Source organism: Pipra filicauda, unplaced genomic scaffold (assembly GCF_003945595.2).
Source record: "Pipra filicauda isolate LSUMZ 115617 unplaced genomic scaffold, ASM394559v2 scaffold771_size98731_pilon, whole genome shotgun sequence".
NCBI lineage: Eukaryota > Metazoa > Chordata > Aves > Passeriformes > Pipridae > Pipra > Pipra filicauda.
The window spans coordinates 12586-34504 of NW_024104944.1; the positions used below are offsets into that span (position 1 = coordinate 12586).

Genomic DNA, 21919 nt, shown 5'->3' on the forward strand with positions numbered 1-21919 from the left:
GGCCCGGTGCCGATAAGGAGGCGGCCGCAGGAGCCCGCCTGGCTCTGGCACAGCAAACGCAGCCAGTAAATTTCCACTGGGGCAGCTCCGAGTTAATGAGCTCAGTGCGTGACCCCGGGAGCTGCCAGCGGTTGGGAGGAATTCCCCAGGAAAGCCGGGAGGGGATGGGGACCCTTCCTGTGTGAGCGTCCCCGCAGGACAGGAGCCGGCCTTCGATCCGCTCCGAGACGGGGAAGGGAGGGCTGGGGGGCACAGCTTGGCTCGGAGGCAACACCCAAAACTAAAACTGGAGGATTTTGGGATTTGCAAGAGCATCAAGCCCAGCTCCTGCTCCGTGAGCGAGTCCCACCGGCCCTGGGAGCATCATCTCCCTGTGTGGGTGCTGCTGCTGCTGCTGTGTCCACCCCAAGGTCAAGGACAGAGCACAGACCTCCCCGTTCCCCCCACCTTGAAAAAATAAGCCAGGGCTGTGTAAGATGTTATTTGAGCCCTGGATTATTTTCACCTTCTCCACAGTTTGCTGTTTTGGAGGTAGAATCCTGAGTTGGGCACTAAATCCAATCCTGAGTTGGGCACTAAATCCAATCCTGAGTTGGGCACTAAATCCAAGTGAATGCAGGCTCGTTATGGACATGGGGGGATCCGGTGCCATCACTGTGGTCTCTGGCCCTGTCACCTGCTGTTTGAGGGAGCCCCCAAAGCAAGAAAACAGCAGCTATTCCAAGGATTTTACGCTCCTGAGTGGTTTTGTCCTTGATTTTATTCTGCCTGCTCCGGCCCCGGGGATGCTGCCGGAGGCAGGACCAGAGCAAGGCCCGGAGACAGCAGGGAAGGGGACAGGCCGGACACAACGGAGGTGCTGTTTGGATCCCGAGGTTTTGCTGGATGATTCACACGGGTGGGCGGAGGTGGGAGCTCCGGCAGCGTGGACAGGCAGTGTCTGTGCCAGGCTCATCCCCCCCTCGCCGCTCCAGCACTGCCATTCCTGCTCCAGCTCCTGCTCCCCGGGGATGTGACTCACTCCCCACGTCAGACCCGGCTGGGCTCCCGGGGAGGGGAAGGGAGAGCCCCCTCCATGGATTGGGAGCATCCCTGAGCCTCCTGCTGCTCCAGGGCCACGGACTGCCCGGGCTCTGTGCTCCCCTCCAACCCTCTGCGCTGACACAGCCCCAAAAGCAGCTTTTCCTCCAAAAATAAACCCCAGTGGTGCTGGAGTGGGAAGATCCCCAGCTCCTGCCAGGGCTGGAGGCCGATCCCACCGGAGCAGGGCAGCGTTCCAAGGAGTTGGCCCACTCCAAGCACCTCTTCCCTCTCCTCTTTCTTACCTACTCCCTGCTCTGACACTTCCAACTCACTCAAGTGACCCGGTTCCTTCCCGTTTCCTGCTTCCAAAACTCCACGCCAGCCATTTATCACCTTTCCCTTTTCGAGTTTCCTTGCAGGGAGAAGCACTGAAAAGAAATCCACAACCTTATTGTCTGCTTGTTTTCCAATACAGTGAATTTATTATATGTTGCAAAATCAGCATTCAGCTTTTTTAGTGTACAAAAAAAAAAAAAGGACACTAGCTCTTAAGAAAAAAAAAAAAAAAGATTAGGAAAGCTGAAGACTATGCTGCCTTGAAATTGTAACATTTTGGCAAAGTGAAAAGCTCTTTTTTGTAAACTCCAACTCCATGGCTCAATATAGTTTTTATCCACAGTACAATATTACAAAGTAAAACACAGTATCAATAAGTTAAGATCATACTTAATCACCTAGAACTGGTTTCTATTAACCCAAAAAGCACAAAATTTTGCCTAAGCTTCGTCATCTCTAAAAAGGAAAAAATAAAATAAAATAAAATAAAAATAAAAAGGCAGATTCGACTACAATTCTTTTAACACAGTCCAAAAGAAAAGTGAAGCAGGAAGTTGGTGGATGCTAATTGGGTCTCACAGTTTGGATATTCATTAAATATTTTCAGGTTTTTTTTCTTTCTTTTTAATATTCAAATTTTTTAGAAGTTCCAGAATATACATGTAAATGTACACAATACATCTTTGTATACAACTCTGTTTGCAAAAATATCTTATAGCAGATGTATAAAGACTGAGATCCATCTCTATCCCTCCCCCATGAGCAACAAAAAAAACCCCCCCCAAAAAACAAAACAAAACAAAAAAACCCCCCTTTTGAAATTAAGGATCAGGAGAAGTGTTTTCCATGGAAGAATTTACTCATCCTGGGTTTGTAGCTGCTGCCTCTTCGGCCATCCCGAGTTTCTTTGCTCCTCCACAGCCAGAACGAAGCCCCCACCGAGCCCCAGCACTGGGAAATTCAGCCTTGCCCCCAAAAAACCTGGAATTTGGAAGGTCTGGCAGCGATGGTGTCACGGCAGCTCCGGGGGCTGTGGCATCCCCGGCCCTCCTAAAGGCCCCCCCCTCTTCTCCCAGATCCCCACGGCTCCACCTGGGAGCAAGAATTCCCAGCCGGGATCCTCCCCGCTCCCGAAACTCGGGGTGAGACCCCCCGGAGCAGGAGGACAGAAGTTTTCCAGAGCAAAGCTCCTTGCCTTCGGAATTCCCGGGGGTTTCCCAGCTCTCCCTGAGCAGCAGAAGCACCGGAGGCAACGCCAACACCCCCCCGAGCTCCAGGTGTGATTTGGGGAGGGAGGGAAGCGAAGCATTCCCCGAGATTCCCACTGGGAATGCCCTGGGGAGGGTTTCTGGGGTGCTGGTCCCCCTCTCCTGACCAGGGCTGGGTTTGGGGACCAGTGGCTGCCCCAGGGGCTCCCCGAGGGCCTTCAGCCGTCACCTTTTCCTTGGAAAAAAAAGGGGATGGCAAAGTCCCAGGGAGCGCTGGATGCCCAGGGAGAGACCTCAGAATAAAGTGACAAAGCAAAGCAGTGGCCTTGGCTGTGTGACAATAATGGAATTATTATTGGTATTATTATTATTATTGTTGTTAATTTTCTCTTCTTTTTTTTTTTTTAATACAACGGATGGACCCACTTTGGTTTCTCTGGGGGCGGGAAAAACTCCCAATACTCCTCGTGCAAGAGGAGTATTTCCCCCCTTAACTCTGCCATTCTGCTCCTTCAAAGGGTGAAAAAGGCTCTTCAGTGCAACCTCCAAGGGAAGGAGACTCCACAGGGAAGGAATCCTTTACTTTGAGATAAACGGAAGCGGGAAGAAGTCAAATCCCACAGGCTGGCAGGATTAAAAAGGGGAGAGGGGAGAGAAAGGAAGGAATGGCAGAGTTAAAGGACACCTTTGTGCTTTTTGGAGTGTTTCTCACACCCTGGCCATACTCTAAAATGTTCCCTTCAATCCAAAATAAGGGAGGGGGGGGGGGAAAAATCAGGAAGCAAGAACTGCTGGCTGGATAAAAGCACACCAGTGGAAGGGATCTGTGTGGGAAAAAAGCACCTTACTGCTCTCACACTGCTCTGAGAAGGGTTTGCTGCTGCTCCTTTGGAAGGACACACAAACAAAAAAAAAAAATAATCCCAGGAGAAAGCAAGGCAACCCCCCACCCCCTCCTCTCATGGATCAGGAATAAAATAACTCCCTCTGGGTGACTATTTGATAAGTTTTAGTAACACTGCAAGGAAAAGTTCCCAAACACTTGGCCTAAAAGGGAAAGGGAGGCACAGTTTTAGAAAAAGATGCTTATGCTTTTTTTTTTTTTTCCCCCCCTCTTTTTTTTTTTTTGGATACAAAAATAGACCAGAGAGTCTCGTTAAGCAATGAATAAAACCTTGGCTGCCTCGGTAGAAAATTATAAAAGTCAAAAAGACAGGACAGGAGCTGGAGACAGGTCTCCATCTCCCCAGCTACTGGGGCAGGTGGAGGAGAACCGGGCGGGCTGGGGGGAAATCACGCACGAGCGGGGTGAAAAAAATGGGATTTTGGGGTAATTTTGGGGGGAAAGGGGGATCCACCTGTGCCCTGGCCGAGGGGGGGACCCCCCTGAGCTGCCACAACCACCCCCCCCCCTTCCCAGAGATGACAAAGCAGGGACAGACAAGGAGAGCTCTGGGTACGTGGTGTATTTACGCGGTGCCGGGAGCAGGCGCAGCCCTCGTTCCGACGGGCACTCGGAGCAGCAATTCCAGTTCCTCACCATCTGCAGGACACTTTGTAACCCCCAAGTGGAGCTGGGGGATTACACTTCATGCCAAAAAACTTAATTTTAATTCCATGAAAAAAAAACAAAACAAAACAAAACGAAAAAACTACAGATTCTTAACCTCTTTGGGAGCTTCGGTCGCTTTTTTAGGCAACTTTTTGTGGTTTTTTTTGGTGTGTTTTTCTGGTTTTTGTTGTGTTGTTGTTTTTTTTTTTTCCTTCCCTTAAGTGGCTGTAGCAGTTTGAGCAGGGAAGAAAAAAAAAAAAAAAACCACAACAAAAATCAGCGTCAAACCCAAATAAGCAGATTAATTTCGTTTTATCCCGTTAGTTACATTCCGAGAGGCTTTAAAAAAAAAAAAACAAACAAACAAAAAAAGAAACAAAAAGAAAAAAAACCAACCCCAAACTCGGGAGGAGCGTGCTGGACGTGGACACGACAAGATTCAGCATCATAAGTCATCCCCAGAAAGTTCTTCGACCACGAGGAATAATTAATGCTCGTCTCTGAAAGGGATTTTTGGGTGTATAAAAGGGAAAAAAAAAAAACAAAAAACCAAAAAAAAAAGGAACGTCCAGGTGACTGGATTTTTTTTTTTTTTTTTTTTTTTTTGTTTTGCCCTACCCAGTCCAGGGGGGGAGGAGGAGGAGGAGGAGGGGAGGTGGCAGCTAAAACTGCTGCTGGTCATACTCTGCTATGAGTTTTTTGATGTGAGCCAGTTTGTTGTGGAGGTATTCGCAGCGGTTCTTCTCTTGGCTGTAATTGGGGTTAGTCTGGAAAAGAGAAAGGAAAAGGCAGAGGGTGGGAGGTGATTCTTCACGAAGCCCAGGGGGGGTCAAAACAACCACAGAGGGAATTCGTGGAAGGGTTTGGGTTGGAGGGGCCTTAAAGGCCATCCAGGGACACCTTCCACCAGCCCAGGGTGCTCCAACCTGGCCTTGGGCACTTCCAGGGCTGGGGCAGCTACAGCTGCTCTGGGAATTCCATCCCAGCCCCTCCTCACCCTCCCAGGAAGGAATTCCTTCCCAATATCCCATCTCTCCCTGCCCTCTGGCACTGGGAAGCCCTTCCCTGTGTCCTGTCCCTCCATCCCTGGTCCCAAGTCCCTCTCCTGCTCTCCTGGAGCCCCTTTTTAGGCCCTGGAAGGGGTTTAAGGTCTCCCTGGAGCCTTCCCTTCTCCAACCTGGCCTTGGACACTTCCAGGGATGGGGCAGCCACAGCTTCTCTGCCCAACCTGTGCCTGGGCCTCTCCACCCTCCCAGGGAAGAATTCCTTCCCAACATCCCATCTAAAAACCTCCTTTCTTTCAGTTTGAAGCCACTGACATGACCAAGGAATGAAGCTTTTTTTCGGATACTCAACTTAAAATGGACCTACTCCTGTATTCCTCAACACCCTGATCAAACAAAACAAGGAATAAAATCCCTCTTCAGCATTATCCAGCTCCAGGAGCCTCATCCCAGGGAATGAGCTCACCTGAGTGAGGCTCAGCCTAACTGGGAGCAGTTCCAACAAGCACCACCCGCCCTCTGCCCCCACCTGGGAGCTCTGGATCAAAGCTGAACAACCAACACCCAGGGAATCTCCTCAAAAAGCTCCTAAATCCCTCAGGACAACTGGGCTCAGGATCATATCAACAGATTTAAAAGGAAAACCCCAAACCCTTTGCTGGTGTGTGGGTGGTTTTTTTTTGCATAAACAGAGAGAAATTTAATGTTTTTCAGTGCCCCAGACACCGATCCCAGCCTGGACCTCGTGTACCAGCCCCCTCCCCCAAAAAAATCCTGGAGGATCCTGTTATCCCTCAGCCTGTGCATCTGAAAACACAAACTGTTCTTTCCCTGGAGAGATAAAGGCCCTGATTTCACCCAGCCATTGTGCCACGGCCACGGCTGAGCGCTCCCTGGGATCCCAGCTCCCCCCAAACCCTTCCTGAGCTGCTTTCTGGACGGGCTGGAGCTGAACAAAGATCTGCTGGAATGCCTCAGAGCCTGGGTTTGCACTTGGCAGGGGCCCATCTCTTTCAGTCACACCAGGGGCACCACCCAAAAAAGCCTTTTTGTGGCCAAGCACATTCGCTTACCTTTTTAATTTTCCGATATTCCTGTAAAATTTGATCATGGATGGTCTAAAAAAAAAAAAAAAAAAAACAACAAAGGGGGGGGAGGAATAGGTTTATTATTTTCAGTTCTGCAACCTCCTGCAGCAGGAGATATTTCCTGATGGCTCAACGTACACGATTCCTCCAAATTCCAACGGGAATCTGCTCCCTCCACGACTTCCCTGGTGGCCACAGCCAGTCTCTGATTCCATGAATATACTGGAGCTGGCTCCAGAGGCACTGGGAGGATCAGGCCCCACTCCCCAGCTGTGAGAACTACCTGTAACAGGCACCTCAGTTCTGGGATAACTGACATTTCCAAAGCTCCAGCTGATCTTTCCCCCCCCCCCACCAAAGATATTAAAATTTGGATCCCCGAATTTTGCAAGGAGGGAGGGGAGGGATGTCTGAGGGAGCTTCAGCACAATAGGTGCTCTGTAAAAATCTGTTTATTACCCTCAACCAGGCTTACTTTTTCAAGCTAATGAATAGCTAAAACTCTTTAAAAATCACCCTGACAAGTCCAATAATGGTGCCTTGGGAAGATCAAAGATTCCAGAGGAGCAGATGACCCCGTGCTAACTCCCCTTCCAGCCCCGATACGCTCCCATATGTGCAAATATGAGTTTTTCTGGCTGGGATACACTAATAGCTTCCAGCAGCTTTTGGCTGAGGACGCCAATTGTCTCACTGAGGCCTTTCCTTGTCAACAAGTCCCATGATGTGGCTCCAGCCTGAAAAGGGAGCAGCACAGAGCTGGGAGAAGGGCAGCCCCCAAAGCTGTCGGCTGCGCGCACGTTCCCCACCGGCTCCGGGTGGAATTCCGGCACTGACCCGCCCAAAAAAAGGGGGTTTTAACGAATATTTAACACGTATTTAATGTGTTTTAATGTGTATCCTGCCCCTTTGTACCTTATACTCTTCAGAGCCCTGCAAAAGCTGCTTGAGCTTGGCGTCCAGCTGCGTGAAGCGCCGGGTTATCCGCTCTATCCGGGCGTGCAAGTCCCTGTACTCGTTGTACTCCGCGTTGAAGTCGTTCTTGTAGCTCTGACGCTGCTCCGAGGAGGAAATGGCCGCGTATTTTCTGCAGGAAAAAGGGGGTTTGGGGGGGATGGGGTTAGGGGGAGTCCCCTCTGGTGGATTGGAAAACGAGCCGTGCGCGATTTGGAATCGTGGAATGGTTTCGGTGGGATGTCGGGAAGGAATCGTCGGCTGCGAGGGTGGGGAGGCACTGGAATGGTTTTCCCAGAGAAGCTGTGGCTGCCCCGGCCCTGGATGAGCTCCAGGTCAGCCTGGATGGTGCTTGGAGTGACCTGGGATACGGGAAGGGTGTCCCTGGATCCACTTTAAGCTTTAAGGTCTCTTCCCACCCCAACCAGTTTCTGGGATTAAGGTTGGAAAAGGCCTCCAAGATCAGACCCAACCACTCCCCCAGCACTGCCAAGCCCACCACTAACCCACGTTCCCAAGTGCCACATCCCCATGTCTTAATTCCCCTGGGGATGGTGATTCCCTGTTCCAGTGCCTGACCACCTTCCAGCAAAGGAATTTTCCCTCACAGCCAATCTAAACCTCCCCTGCTGCAACTCTGAGGCTGTTTCCTCTCATCCTGATTTTGCACCACAGTAGCAACTTTGGGAGGTAACTGTCAGGATTATTGCCTTGACCTCCCTGTAAAACAAAAACACTGTTTTGCTCCCAAAACTTCCTATCTCTGATAAGTGTGGGATACACAGGTACACGACAGCCTGGGAGCAGCTGTGGGTGGAGGAAGACACTCAGATAGTGCTGCTACAGCTTTTCTAACTCCTGCTGTCCTGCAGAACATGGAGTTCTGCCTCTGTGCCAGGCACTGGAACAGCAGGAATACGATGCTTCCAGTGCTGAGTCTTTAAAGGAACACAAAAAGCATTGAGCCATCGTTGCAAAACGCTCACAGGGGTGATTATGTGGCAAGAGCACGACAAGAAGCCACGGTGAGGAGCTGGACTCCGTTTCCAGCACCTTCTGGAGACACCCAAAGTTGCTCACTTTGAGCAGATGTGCCTCTGGGGCCCTTTGGAAGTGATTCAGCTCAACAAAAAAGCCATTAAACCTGACATTTACAGCCCTCTCTGAAGGTAAAAACTCAATTTTTGGGAGTGGACGGCTGTAATTTGCCTCCCTGACTTGGCTGCAGCAGCCCCAGCTCGGTGCTTGAGCAGGTAAAAGGCAATTTAGGCCTCAAATTAAGGGGGAGATTTCACTCTTTTAACCTTTTAAGCACTCTTTAAGTGCTTTAGCCTTCAAGAACTGACTCCTTGCTGGGTTGGGATAAAGAAGCATCAACACAGGACAGGAGGAAAGTCTTCTACCAGCACAAAACATTCACCTTCACGATTAAAACAGCTCTTAAAATGTGCCACAGCTCCTGTAATTTAAGGATCTGACCATCAAAACAGTTGGATCCCACCAGAAGGTGAGAGCAGAGAGCTCAGAAACCTCCCATTGATGCTCTGGAGAGGGACCAAGGAGCTGTAATATCCCTTTGTAGGAGGGATCAGCACATCTGGGAAAGAAACCCCCCCCCAGCCACCCAAATTCCTCTGAATGGCCCTAAAAGTGTCACCTTGAGGGGGCTGTTTGGGGCTCACACAGCCCAGAAAACCACACGAGAACCCTTCATCTCCTCCAGCCAGTTCCAGGGAATTCCTCCTCCATCCCTTCCCTGCCAGTGATCCCAGCTCTGAAGGAATCAAACCCCAGGCTGTGACATGCACAGGGAACATCCCCCCCAGCTACACTTCCTCCCCATCCCAAAGCTTTGCCTGGAACAGGTTTTGGGGTTTATGCAGATCCTGGGCTTTGTGCACAGGGTTATTTTTTTTTTTTGGAGTGGGTTGTTTCATGAACCTCCAGGGGATCTCATTAAAGAGTCAAACAACTCACATCCCAACCCAGGGGTTAGAACCTCCCCTTAAAGAATATTTCACTGCTTTATGCTGATGATCTTGGCTCTGGAGAGGGGAAGAATTAGGAAACCTCCCCAAATCCTTCCTCGCCTTGTCTTCCACATTAAAGCAGATTATTTCCTCTCCGAGTTTCCAACTGTAACATGGAGATGTTTAATCCTTTCCAACCCCTCCAAGGTATAAAATGTTTCCTGAACTACTTGAACAATCAGTTTATAGGAGATAAACCTGAACACTCCACAGGGAGGTAAAAAAACTGATTTGATGCCAAGTTAAGTCTCAGGAACTCTGCAAAGCTGCATTCACTCTTTCTTTTTTTTTTTAACCCACCTTACAAAGTTCTATCAAATAACATAAAGTCCAACAAAAATCCCCAGTGCACTGTGATTTTTTTTAGCTTGAAACACGATCCCAAAGTGACGAAGCAACCCATAAAAAAATACTTACAATAAATAATCTGGCATTTCTGAAGTTGATGTTGGTACACTAGAATTATTGCATGTTCCATTTAAACCTGAAAAAATAAAGGCTTGTTTATAGATGTTCTGAAAACTTCAATGCTCTTTGCAATTCAACTTCAAAACCTCATGAACTGGTCTGCAACACCCAGTTTATGGAATTCTAAAGGATTTCTGTTTTGCTTGGAACCGACAGAGACAGAAGAGCCACAACAAGGTGGTTGAGAGTTCAAGGCTTCTCTACTATTTGTCTGTCAGCAAAACAACCCCAACATCAGCCAGCCCGAAAAAAAATCTGAATTTAATTGGTGTATAAACATTGCCTGGAGTGGGATAACACTGATAGCACCACTGGGAATGGGAAAAACACGTTCTGAGCCCAGAGAACAGAGCTGAGCAAGGTGAATGTTCTTTTCTCCTGCTCCTACACTTCAGAGATTCCCCAGAGGAATATTCCAGGTGCAGATTCCTGATGCTGGCAATCCAGAGCCCTACAGGGCACCACACAGAGGTTTATTAGAGGGAATGCAGCTCTCTCCTCACACAAATCCAAGTGTTCCCTGCTCCAGGAAGTGGGGTCAGCATCGATAAGGGCTCAGTTAAGGATGTTCAGGAGTTTCAGGGAAGGGAGCAAAGATTTCAGGAGGAACAGGATTCGGAGGGAGCCTAAACCAGACCCATCCTCAGTGTAAGCCAAGCACTGCAGGGGAAATTTGGAGGGAGAAAGCAAGTGGACCCGGGTTTGAAAAGGGATATTTCTCACAAATTGTGTGTCATACTCCCAAGTCCTCATCAGAGTCAGCAACAACCCAATCAGAGCTTTTTAAAAACTGGTTTTTCCCCCCCGAATTTCTACAGAAAGGCTTTCCTGGGCAGAACCAGAGAATGGCACCAACCCAGGGTTTATAAAAACCACCCCAGTCTCAAATTCCCACTGCAGATAAATCCTGGTTTTCCCTCCTTCCCTGCCCACAGTGAGGAAGAGGCAGGATGTGGGCTAAGGAAAGGAGGAGAAAGGGAGACAAGGAGGTTTGTTCTGCCTGTGAGTGCCACCTACTGACGCTGAGAGGACCCCAGAGGTCCCTCTGCAAGAAACTTCCCAGGAGAAACTTCCACTCCTAGTGGAGGGTGTCCCTGCCCACGGCAGGGGTTGGGATGAGATGAGCTTTGAGGTCCCTCCCAACCCAAATTTTCCGTGATTCCATCAAACATTTCCCTTCAGCCCCAGGGGGGGGAATTGGGGAAGGAGCAGGACGAGGCACAAAGGCACAGAGGGAAAAGCTCCCAGTGCTGGATGTCCAGGATCCAAGCAGGACTGACCACATCCTGTTTGTGACTGCTCCCAATCCAGCTCGGATTCGTTCCCTCCCAAGCAGCAGCAGGAACAGAACCCAACTAATTAACAGACACCCAGTCATTAAGCTGTGAGGCCAAGCAGAGAAGGTGGTGAAGGCTCAGCAACTTCAGAATTCGGGGTATTTGGGTGTTTATAAGAAACAGGGACAAAAAAATGAAGAGAGGAAAACTTGTGTGTGCCCATCCAGAACCACCCCAGAGGTACCCGGGGAGGAAAACCCACATGGGAGAAAGCCAACACTCCCAGAAAAAAACTGGGATTGACACCAGAGAAGGTTAAAGTAGAAGAATTATCTAAAAAGCTGATCCTGCAGTGCAACACAACCATCAGATCCATGGACTGTCCTTAAAATCACTGTTGAGCCACCAAAATGCTTCTGTAGGTGCTACAAACACTGTGGGGAAGGTGAGAGCTGACACCAGCTCAGCCCCGGGGCCCTGGGAATGGCTCCCTTTCCAGGAATCCAGCAAATTACGTTTCCATTTCCAAGATACTGTCCTTTTTCTGAGCCAAAACTGAATGATTTTCATGCACCAGGCACGAAGGGGAACGTGGAAAGCAGGAGCAGGGCAAAGGAAAACGAGATGGATTCAAAAAGAAATTTAAAAGATACTCCCAGAGGCTGCAGGGGAAGTCCCAGCGCTCTGGGGAGCTGGGACAAACAGCAGAAAACATGGAAGCAGCAGGAAAGGCAGTGGATGGGATTGGCCAAGAGATATTCTCTGCTCTGGCTTCTAAGAGTTCACAGAACTGACTTTGAAACAGTGGTTTAGGGAAAATGTTTTCTGTACGAGATTCACTCTTGTGTCAGTCCTTGAATAAATAAATTCAGAGTCCTAGTGGGATACAAGGAAGCTCTTCCAGGCTGGAAGAGCTGGTTGGATACTGCTTGGACAGCATTTATCACCAGATTTCTCTATCTCTTCATTTGTATCCAATATTAAAAGGTTTTGTGAGTAACTTTTCATTAAAAAAACCCCAAACAAAGCCACCACAACCCCCACGAGGAGCTGCTCTTCCCAGGCCTGGCTCCCTGCCTTTCATCCCCACGGATTATCCCGGCTTTTAATTGAACCAGGAGAGAGACATGACACGCTCTGAGGCAGTTCCAAAACAGCCCGAAAGGTTAAACAGGAAAAACCTGCCGTCCTCTCTCTGGGGAGGAAGCACCTTTGGTGATTTGGAGGTAGGACAGCGCCGGCATCTCGTCCCCCGCGGTGTCTGGGAGCGGACAGGACGTGCTCCCTCCGTCCTCAGAGGATCCAGAGCGGGATCACACCCAGCCAACACCAAAATTACCTCTCGGCCCGTCCTTACCTGTGACCTGTTCCTGGGGAACACTACCTAAGTCAGCGTTTTTTATTACTTCACAGTTCTGCTTCTCCTCTTTGCACTTCTCCTCGCCCTTCTTCTCCTTCCTCTCCTTCTCCTTGTCTTTGTGCTTTTTGGATTTTTTCTTGGATTTGACGTAGGAGCCGCAGTTGTGTTTGCTGGTCTGGGGACAGTCTGTGGGCGGGGGGTGGCTCAGCCTGTCCGTGGCCTCGCTGCTCTCACAGTCTCTGCCGTTGTGAGCCAGGTCGTTGCTCACATCCGAGAGGGGGTCGTGGGGCCGGGGCAGCTCCAGCACCGGCAGGTTGGAGCTGGAGGAGCTTCCCGACTCCGGGGGGAGCGCCGGCGGCAGGGCGGGGGGGGCGTTGGGGGTGTCCTTCCCGTTGGAGGAGCTCAGCTTCCCGTTGAAGGTGGGTTGGGTTCTGTGAGCCAAATGCGAGATCCTGGGCTTTTTGTTGGCCAGGGGGTCGATGAACTCCAGAGGCTGGGATCGTTTCTGAGGAGGGAAACGGGGGGGAAAAAAAAAAGCGGGTGATGGCGAGGGCTGGAGGGTCACCACTAGGTGGTGGTGCAAGACAGGGAAGAAGGGAGTGTATGCCCGGGAAAAGCAGCTGATCCATCCCAAGCTGCTTCCTGACAGCCTTCCGGAGACTACAGCTTGGTGGGAGAGCTTGGAGGATCCCACCATCCCGTCAGGAATCACTGATCTCCCACTCTATCCAGACACAGGCCATGCCACCCAGGCTGCTCTCACTGCAGCCTGTTTCAAATCCAGCCCTTTGGAATCCAAACCCCTGTCCCAGCCAATTAGCAGAGATTGGAAACATCCCTGGAAGTGTCCAAGGCCAGGTTGGACAGGGCTTGGAGCGACCTGTGCTAGTGGAAGGTGTCCCTGCCCATGGCAGGGGGTGGCACTGGAGGGGCTTTAAGGTCCCTTCCAACCCAAACCAGTCCAGGATTCCATGATAAAAACACCTGTCCTGGTCATGGCACAACATCCAGAGCACCCCAAATCCCCTGCAAAGGAAAAAAAACGTGCTCAGACCTGCGGGGCAGGGAGGGGGATTCACCAGTTCTGCATTTTCTTCCCTCCCAGCTCTGTGCTCACCAGTTTCACCCCTGCAACCCACTCCTTCCTCTTCTCGAGAGCCAGGCATTGCCCGGAAGAGCTGAGGAAGTGCCAACTGCTCAGTTCTCAGAAGTTCAGGCAAGAAAGGGGACGTTTACAGCACTTCAAAAGCCACGTCACGGGGGCCAACGTGACCCCAGTGATCCTTTTTTTTTTTTTGAACAAGTGCAGAGAGGGAAGTTGTTCCCGGCCGTGCCCCTCAGCAGGACGGTCACAGGCAGCCTCTGGAGCAGCTCCATGTGCCCACACCTCCCTGGAGGCAGTTCTCCAGCCTGGAAAAGCTGCTCCATGGAAGAACCCATCCATCAGGCAGCAGAACCCAGAGCCAGACCCACGGCTGTCGGGCTCAGCCCAGCGTGTGCCAGCCAAAATCACCCCGGCCAGCCCTCTGTGTGTGCCCACCTGGCAGCTCCAGGGCTGCAGGAACTCTGAGCAGGGATTATTTAGTGCCCAGAGGAAAACAGGCAATAGTTTTGGGTATTTCTTTTGGATAATTCACTATTTTCTTTCTGTCTCAGGCAGGGCTGTGACGTGTTTGCAAATGGAAACGTTGCTCCATCGCAGAGGCGACGGCTCGAGGAGCCCCTAATTCCCTCCTTTCCCTCCCTGGTTGTTATTCCTCTTTGCTAACTCAGGGGTCTGCAGGACTCTGCTCCACGCCAGGGATCCTTCCCACCTGTCCAGGTGATTAGGAAGAGGAGCTGCTGGTTCTGCCACCGAGCTCCAGGGGCAAGGCCAGCACGTCCAACCGGCTTCGCAACATCACCTCCCAGAACACACGGTGTCCATCTCACAGGGGAGGGGCCACCTCTGGCTGCAGCTCTCAGAACAGGTCACTAAAAAAACCACCAAACTGCCCTATTTTACCACCCTTTCTCTCAACCCAACAGACACCAGCTTCACCTCCCTGGTTATGAGGTGGATGTGCATCCCATCCCTGCTCGGCCAGGTTTCCTTAGAATTACCAGACCAATCCTTATTTTTTTTTAACATCCTCACTCCACAGCTGAACTTTCCCAAAATGTTCTGCATTCCTGACTACCAAATCCCAGTCCTCTGCTGGCACTGCACCCATTAGCAGCCATCCCTTTCTAAACAGAAACTACAGCTAGAGAGTATTAAAAAAAGTGACAGCTCACAATGCTGTGGTTTGGTGTCTGACACAACAGAATCACTACTGGAAACACTTCAATCCCCCACCTGGTTGCCCCTGTTTCACCAGCCTTTTCTAAATCCAAGCCAATCAACCACCTTTTCTAAATCCAAACCAACCAAGCACCCCAAAGTTTCAAACTCCAGAGACCCAAACCATCCCCTACAGGCCTCTGAGTCTTCCAAAACAGGGCCAGCCAGAAGCAAGGTTGATTTTTCAACCTTATTTTTTTTCCAGAATCAGTTAAAAAACACACAAGCCCAGCCTGTTAACAGCACTGTGTGTTTCCAAGCTAACTTGAAGGTGATCTTTATTCCCCAGGAACATGCCCACAGCAGAGCAGGAGAGGATTTGGAATTAGCTACCTGGCAAACGAGTTACACAGTCCTTGTTCTCAATAGAGAATTGCCTCCCTCTTACTGCCAGAAAGCACATAATTTCTTTACCTGCTAATATTCTTTGCCACTAATCCTCAGTGCGTCTGTCCAGACAAGTAGGAATTACACATTCCACTGGCAGGAGAAGAATAAATACTCAACTTGTCTGGGCTGACCCACAAGTGGAGAGAGAAGGGAAGGAGACATTTCACAATGTGAGAAACGCCTGTGCTGAGAGGATCCTGGGAAAAGTGGGGACAGACTCTGCCTGACACACACACACACACACACACCAAGCACAGTTCCTTTCAGAGGGGGGGGGGTGTTTCTTCTTCTTCTCATGGAAAAAACAGGCAAAATGTTCTTTTCACAGCTCCCATCCCAGAGCAGCCCAACCTGCCCCTCCTGGATCTGTCAGGGCCATTAGGCCGCAGAAGGTCAAGGGTTTTAATAACTCTGGAGTGTGTTTGGGAGCTGCTTATTAAAGGCTTCGTTCCACTCAATTATTAGTAATGAGGAAAACACGAGCTCGCCCTCCCAGGAACTCCAGGAGGGATGTGGGCACTGGGGAAAAAGAATTCAGCCCTAAAAACTGAAGCTGAGACACGCTGTGAGGGATTCTCCCCACACGGCCAGAGGAGAAACAGATGCTGAGGGAACCCAGGATCAGACTGGAACTTAATAAAACAGAAATAAAACCCCAACGACCTCCCGACCCACCAGCAGGTGATTATGGGGTGCAGACAGGCAACAGCTCTGCCTGGACACACCTCCAGCAGGCAAATCCATCAGGAGGAGGAGATGGATGCCAGGGATCACCTTGGGATCACCCACCTGAGGGGGAGAGCTGGAGTTCACCGTGTCCTTTGGAGGGCTCAGGGAAGGTGCTTCTCCTTGAAAACCGCTGCTGTTCTGGGGCTGGCAGAGCTTCCTGGAAAACAGGAGGTTGGGGATGGTCAGATCCTGGGCCTTGGCAAGGCAGGAGGGGGCATTTCCCATCTTCCCGTGGAGCAAAGAGCCTTTTTTTGGGCTGGGGATGAGATGCCACGGAAGCAGCTCGTTCAGGCACTGCCAGCTTTGATCTCTGACAAAATCCAGGGAGGAGAAACTACTACAGGAAAACATCAGTGACAAGTGGTAATTCCTTATCTCCTTCCTGCTTTCCCACTCTGTTTGATGATTCTCTGGGAATGGAGGGACCAGCACTGCCAGGGAGGGAGGAGGCAAGGCTGAGCTCTCAGACACAGGAGAGGGTTCCCTGCTGAGGATGGAACTGATTTTCCAACATTTTTTACCTCTTTCCTCTTGGACTTGTGATGTAAGAATTGCAACAAATTAATGACGGCCTCAGAAACACGATCCATGTGGAGATGAGTAAAACTGGCATTGAATTTTGAAGTGTAAAGGATATAATAGATTGTTCTTCTGACTGAAATACAGCTCAGTAAGACATTAATTGAACAAATTTCTGCTGAGTTTTTGCTTTACCCAGTTAAAACTGACTTCAGCAGACAACTCAGAAAGCAAAGCTCACTGAAGAGGGGCTGAAACTCAAGGTCAGATGTTAAGGAATAAGTTCTCCCACTCATCAGCATCATTAAAACAACATTTTATGGGAACAGCAGTCCTTTCAGCAGCGAGCCCCTCTGGGTCCAGGAAAAACAGGATTATAACAGGAACTGCTGAGGTATTATTGGTCTACTAGGATTTACATTTAGGGCTTCACAATAACACTTTTAAGTTGCATCATGCAAAACAAAGCTACTCTGGGCTGTATCTGTGGCGTTTGACAAATAATAGAAACCTCTTGTAGCAAAAAAAAAATTACAATTATTATCATTCAAGTGCCTTAATTCCCCTTCAGGCCAGGTCTCTGCTCCTCCCCAGATCTTGGAGTGCTTTCCCAGCCCACCAGCTTTGCCCAGACTGTCCCTGTACTAATCACCCAGAAAAAAACCCACTACTGTTGCATCAAGTTGTAGCTGACAAACTGAAAAAAAAAATTAAAAAAAAAGGAAGAATTCAGGGTTAAAGGTCTTTAATAAAGTAGCTCTGCAGTCAGTTTGTCACCAGCTGTGGAGCCCAAATAACCCAGGTCTAAATTCTTCCACGAGAAAACTACAGTCAGCATTAAAGTCCATATTTTTTAAACATTAGGAAGATTATTTCAGAGATAACGCCCATGACTTGACAAGATTTTGCTTTTAACCTGAGCTTGAACCTTGGGCTGTGTTGCAGCAATATTTAGACATCATTTAGTCACAGCCAGCCCGGCTTTGTTTAATTTTATTTAGAACAAACTCAGCAGCTCAAGGAAAGTACTTGGGGATTGTGAAAATGGGAAAGGGACGGTGACATTGCACCAACACCCCGGGGAAAGTGGCTTTTTTGGGGGCTGGGTCATCAGCCTGAGCAACCTGGTCATGTCTCCTAATTGTTAATTGTGGATTTAAGAAGGGAATGAAAGACAAACGGGTTCAGTTCAGGATCTTTGTAACAGCTGAAGGTTCCACGGAATCCTGGAATGGGTTGGGTTGGAAGGACCTTAAGGCCCATCCAGTGGGAAAAGAACCATCCAGTGGGAAAAGAACCATCCAGTGCCACCCCCTGCCATGGGCAGGGACACCTCCCACCAGCCCAGGTCACTCAGGGTCCCGTTCTACACCCGCAGGAGGGTGGAAAACACAAAAACAGGAGGAAGAACGCGACGAGCAGGGTTAGTTACAGCTCCAACATTTGCAGATGTTCCAATTATTGCAGCTGCTGAACCGTCCAGTGGCCACTGGCCCTGAAAACCAGGAGGACACGGAACAATTGGTTGGCTCCAGGCAACGCCGGCGACGTAAATCCAACGTCTGCCGCCGCCTGTGCCCTTTTCGTGGCTGTTTTTCTCCTGCCTTCAAACCCTACATGTTTTTTTTCCATTTTGGAGCTTCATTACCTGCATGGGCCGAGCGGGGCTTTGTTTGTACAGTTGAATACATCCTTTCCAAGGTCTATTTTTAGACCTCCTCCTAACTGAGCACCACAATTCAAGAAAAAAAAAAAAAAAAGCAGCAAACGTTGCTTTCTACGGGGAGAAATTCGCTGGGTTTTTGGAAAGCCATAAAGATTGCATGGCAGTTATGGCTCTCCTTTTAATTATAATTTAACATCAAGGCCACTTAAAGGAGTTTGATTTTACTTCAGCACACCAAAAGCACTCGGAGTGCAACTTTCTGTTGTTGGGTTTAGCAAAGTCTCATCTCCAAGTAAATTGTGCTTTTAAATCATGGGAGCTGCTCGAACAGAGCACACTCTGCTCCATCCCAACCAAAAGTGCAATAAAATAAGGCACAAGTAAAAGCTCTGTCTGCATTACAAAGGCACTGAAAACCCAGAGAGGGAAATATAAACACTCAGAGAAGAATTCTCCTGGAGAAACCCAGGAGATTTGGGCTCTTTCCCTGCTGCCCTTCCAAGCTTGGAGGCTTCACTTAAGGAAAAATGTCTGTAGAGGAAAAATATCTTCAGCAACCAAGGATCAAGTGAGTGTGTTAAGGGCTGTTTTCAGGGAGGAACAGGGGAACAGGTATCCCTTGGACACAGAGGATCAGCAGCAGGACACCCAGAACGTGTTTTAGGGGATTTATCCCTATGGAACCGCCTCTGCTTTTCCATGCATCCCTTCTCCCAGTCAGATCTGAACCCCAGGGATGTGGCTGCCTGGTAACATCTTCTCCTTGCCTTTAAAACACGGGCAGACACGTGCAAGGAGATGTGGGCAAAGGGAAGGAGACTTTCAGTGGAGAGTTGAGCTGGACACGTTTAATCCACTGGAACTTCCCTCTGCCAGCTCTGCTCCCTATCCAGGTTTTCCTCAAGTTCTCAGCAGAGTGGTTTAAAGGCAACCCAGGACCACCTGAAAAGTGGATCCACTTGGATATTCAAGTTTGGTCAACTCCTCCATCTGCCTGATGTTAAAATGAGTCAAACACTCAACTTTCAGCCCTCAGATACCCTGATTTCCAAGCTCCAGGTGAAATTAGGGAGAACATGGGATAATTACCTAACCAGGATCCTCTTCAGCAACTGCTGATCTCCTTCTGAGTAGCCAGGCCAGTCCTTCTGCACTTCTTTGTACACACAATCCTTCAGTGTGAAAGTGCTGTCCTTGGCACTCAAATTTGCCACCTGAAATGGAAGTAATCCGTAAAAACATCATTAGGGTTTAATTTTCTCACTTCTTTTAACAAACAAGAGCTAAGACAAAGGCAAATTCTGAGCAGACTTAGCAGTTAGCAGTGTCAGAGAACAAGGACTTCAATATTTCATTTCCTAATCATTAAGATTATTTAATCAAACTGTGCCTTTCCTTCTGCCTTGTCACTGCGATAATTCATAACGAGTTCCTAAAGCACATCCAGTTTAGTGGGGAAATAAGTCATATCTAAAAAGATTATTCAGCTTGGGTAGCCTGGACCAGCACAACAGCAGTTTATGGGAACACCTGGAAATAAACCCTAATGGGAACAGGCAGTTCTCTTATCACACCTGTGCCACAGCCAAAACAGGGCAGTTTATGGCTGAGAGAGGAACTCTCGTGGCAATAATTTAGTTAACAATTGCCAGGAGATATTTCCTCGCTGAATGAGCCAGGAAAAGAGGTGACAGAGAGCTGCTTTCTCGGGGAGCAGAGAGGAGAATGCAGATCCACTGGATTGCACAGAGAACTCTTCCAAGGGTACTTCAGGGCAAGAGCAGAACCTGTGATTTGCAGCCTGGGCACCGCGGGGAGCTCAGCACGCGCTGCCTGACATTTTATCCAGTTCCACCCCGTGGAGTTTCCCCCACAAAACCCTGCCTGGGTAGGAAACACTGCTGGAACAGGCAGGGTTAGGATTAGGATGGAAACAACTGGTTCAGAGTTATCCCACTCGGATCAGTCTTTCCACAGCTCGACTGAAAATTCAACTTCTCGCTGCTGCTGGTTACACATCTGAAAAATCCAGCGTTGGAACAAGGCAAAGAGCCCAAATCAGGCTGTCACTGACAGTGAACCCCTCTCAGGTGATTCACAGAGTCATGGAATGGTTTGGGTGGGAAAGGAACCTAAAGCTCATCTCATTCCATGGGCAGGGACACCTTCCACTAGCCCAGGTTGCTCCAACCTGGCCTTGGACACTCCCAGGGATGGGGCAGCCCCAGCTTCTCTGGGAAAACCTGTGCTTGCGGAGCACTGCAAGTTTAAGAAGAAAATAAAGCCTTAAATGTGTGTTTGAGGAGGGACACAGAGGCCCAGGTGCCAAAAGCTCTGCCACAGCCAGGCTGATCCACTGGCCAAGCCAGCAGCTGCATCCCAAAATTCCCTGCCTGAGCCCCTGAGCTTGAGGGACTGTTACACCCCTGAAACTGGGAGATGTTTTTACTCAGTCCATGGAGTCCCTGTGCATCTGCTCTGGGATTACTGTTCTCCAGGGCTCCCTCTGTTCAGGAGATGGCTGTGCTTAGGGATTCCTATTATCCACACAGCAGTAAAATGCCTCAAAAACAAGAGAAGGAGTGGAAAGTCTCGAATGAACTGAAGATGCTGCTGATTCCTCTGCTTTTGCTTCAGGGAGGCTACGACCAAAAGTGAAAAAAATATTAAAAATCTAGGCAGTTCAAAGCAAAAAAAAAGCTGCACAAGTAACACAGCAAACTCTCCTGATAAGAGAAAAATAGAAAGCCCAGTTATCAGTTTACACGACCAACACTTTGTTTTTCCTTTCAGTTCCTGTCAGCTTTCCAAAATCCTGAGCCAAAATACAAGAAGAATTTGAGCCGTGTTTTTACACCGAGGTGTCCCTGTAAACACACCCGAGAGACAAAAGCAAAGCCAGGGTTCCTTTTTCAAGAAGTCCTCCCAGAATTTCTCCTGGTTCTCCTGCCCGTTTCTGGAGCCCTGGGAAGAACCAACTCGGGGATTTTTCCTTCTCTCCACGGAGCCTGAGAGCTGCTGCTACCTCCTTGTTTTTGCTCTTGTGTGGGACTCTGGAAGCTCCACCCCGGCCCTCCCAAAAATAGAAACCTTGCAAAACGAGGCAAAAAGGCCGTCAGGAACACGGAGTCCTGCGAGAGATGCAAGAGGCCCAACGAAACCCACACCTCGACGGATTTAGACGTGTGGAGCTTTTAACACAGCCTGTAATTTTTAGCTTATCTTGTGTCTGCTGGTGGATGGGAGGGGAGCCCTGGGAGGGCTGAGAGGGATTAACTTTTATGAGCAACACACACACACACACACACACACGTTTCCAGCCAAATCAGCATTTAGGCCGATCCGGGGCCGCACGCGCCGCTTTCCCCGCCGGGGGCTTCGGGGGAGCATCAGGTCCAGAGGGATCCTCAGGAAGAGAGTTTCTAGTCTGAAAACCTATTTATAGCAACTCAAAAAGGTGCTCCAAAAGAATCCCAGCGCTGCTAGAGAGAAAAAAAAAAAAAATTAAGGGGTTCCAGGATTAAACGTCTTAAAGGAAGGAGCGAGTTGTGCCAGCTGGAAACTGCCCGGGTTTAATGGGACCTGCCCTGTGCCCTGGAGGCAAACTGAGTCCTGTCTCAGGGTTTTTTCAGCTCTGGAAAGGAGTAGAATGAAAAAAAAAAACCTAAACAAACATCAGAATATTTTCCAGGATATATTCCAATACAGAAGAGGGCAGCTGCAGCACTTAAATAAATAGCCATGATGCGTTTAAGAAAGCAATAAAGGGATTTACTGCAAGGCCTAAAATGGCACCTTCAACGTGACTCCCAAGTGTTAGGAACTGATTCAGCTTGGAGACAGCTTTCACACTTGACATACAAATAATGTGCTTGGCAAGAAGCTGCATGATCTTCACACCTAACCAGTGGCACTTCCAAGCAGGAAAGGCTCAGAGCAATACAAAAAAAAAAAAAAAAAAAAAGAGAGGGGACATCTTTTCCTTCACATAG

The 21919-nt window shown here is 49.3% G+C and overlaps 1 protein-coding gene across 1 annotated transcript in view; it reads right to left on the bottom strand.

Annotated features, from left to right (window-relative positions):
- Window positions 1-4716: 4716 nt before the first annotated feature.
- Window positions 4717-21919, bottom strand: part of ELL (elongation factor for RNA polymerase II) — a 54102-nt gene continuing 36899 nt past the window's right edge. Inside the window, exons 6-12 of the mRNA XM_027737664.2 lie at window positions 19017-19141; window positions 15803-15899; window positions 12298-12805; window positions 9613-9679; window positions 7127-7298; window positions 6197-6241; window positions 4717-4886 (exon numbers count right to left, since the gene is read on the bottom strand). Coding sequence (XP_027593465.1) covers window positions 4782-4886; window positions 6197-6241; window positions 7127-7298; window positions 9613-9679; window positions 12298-12805; window positions 15803-15899; window positions 19017-19141 — 1119 coding nt within the window. The 3' untranslated portion in view covers window positions 4717-4781. The remainder of the gene's footprint in view (window positions 4887-6196; window positions 6242-7126; window positions 7299-9612; window positions 9680-12297; window positions 12806-15802; window positions 15900-19016; window positions 19142-21919) is intronic.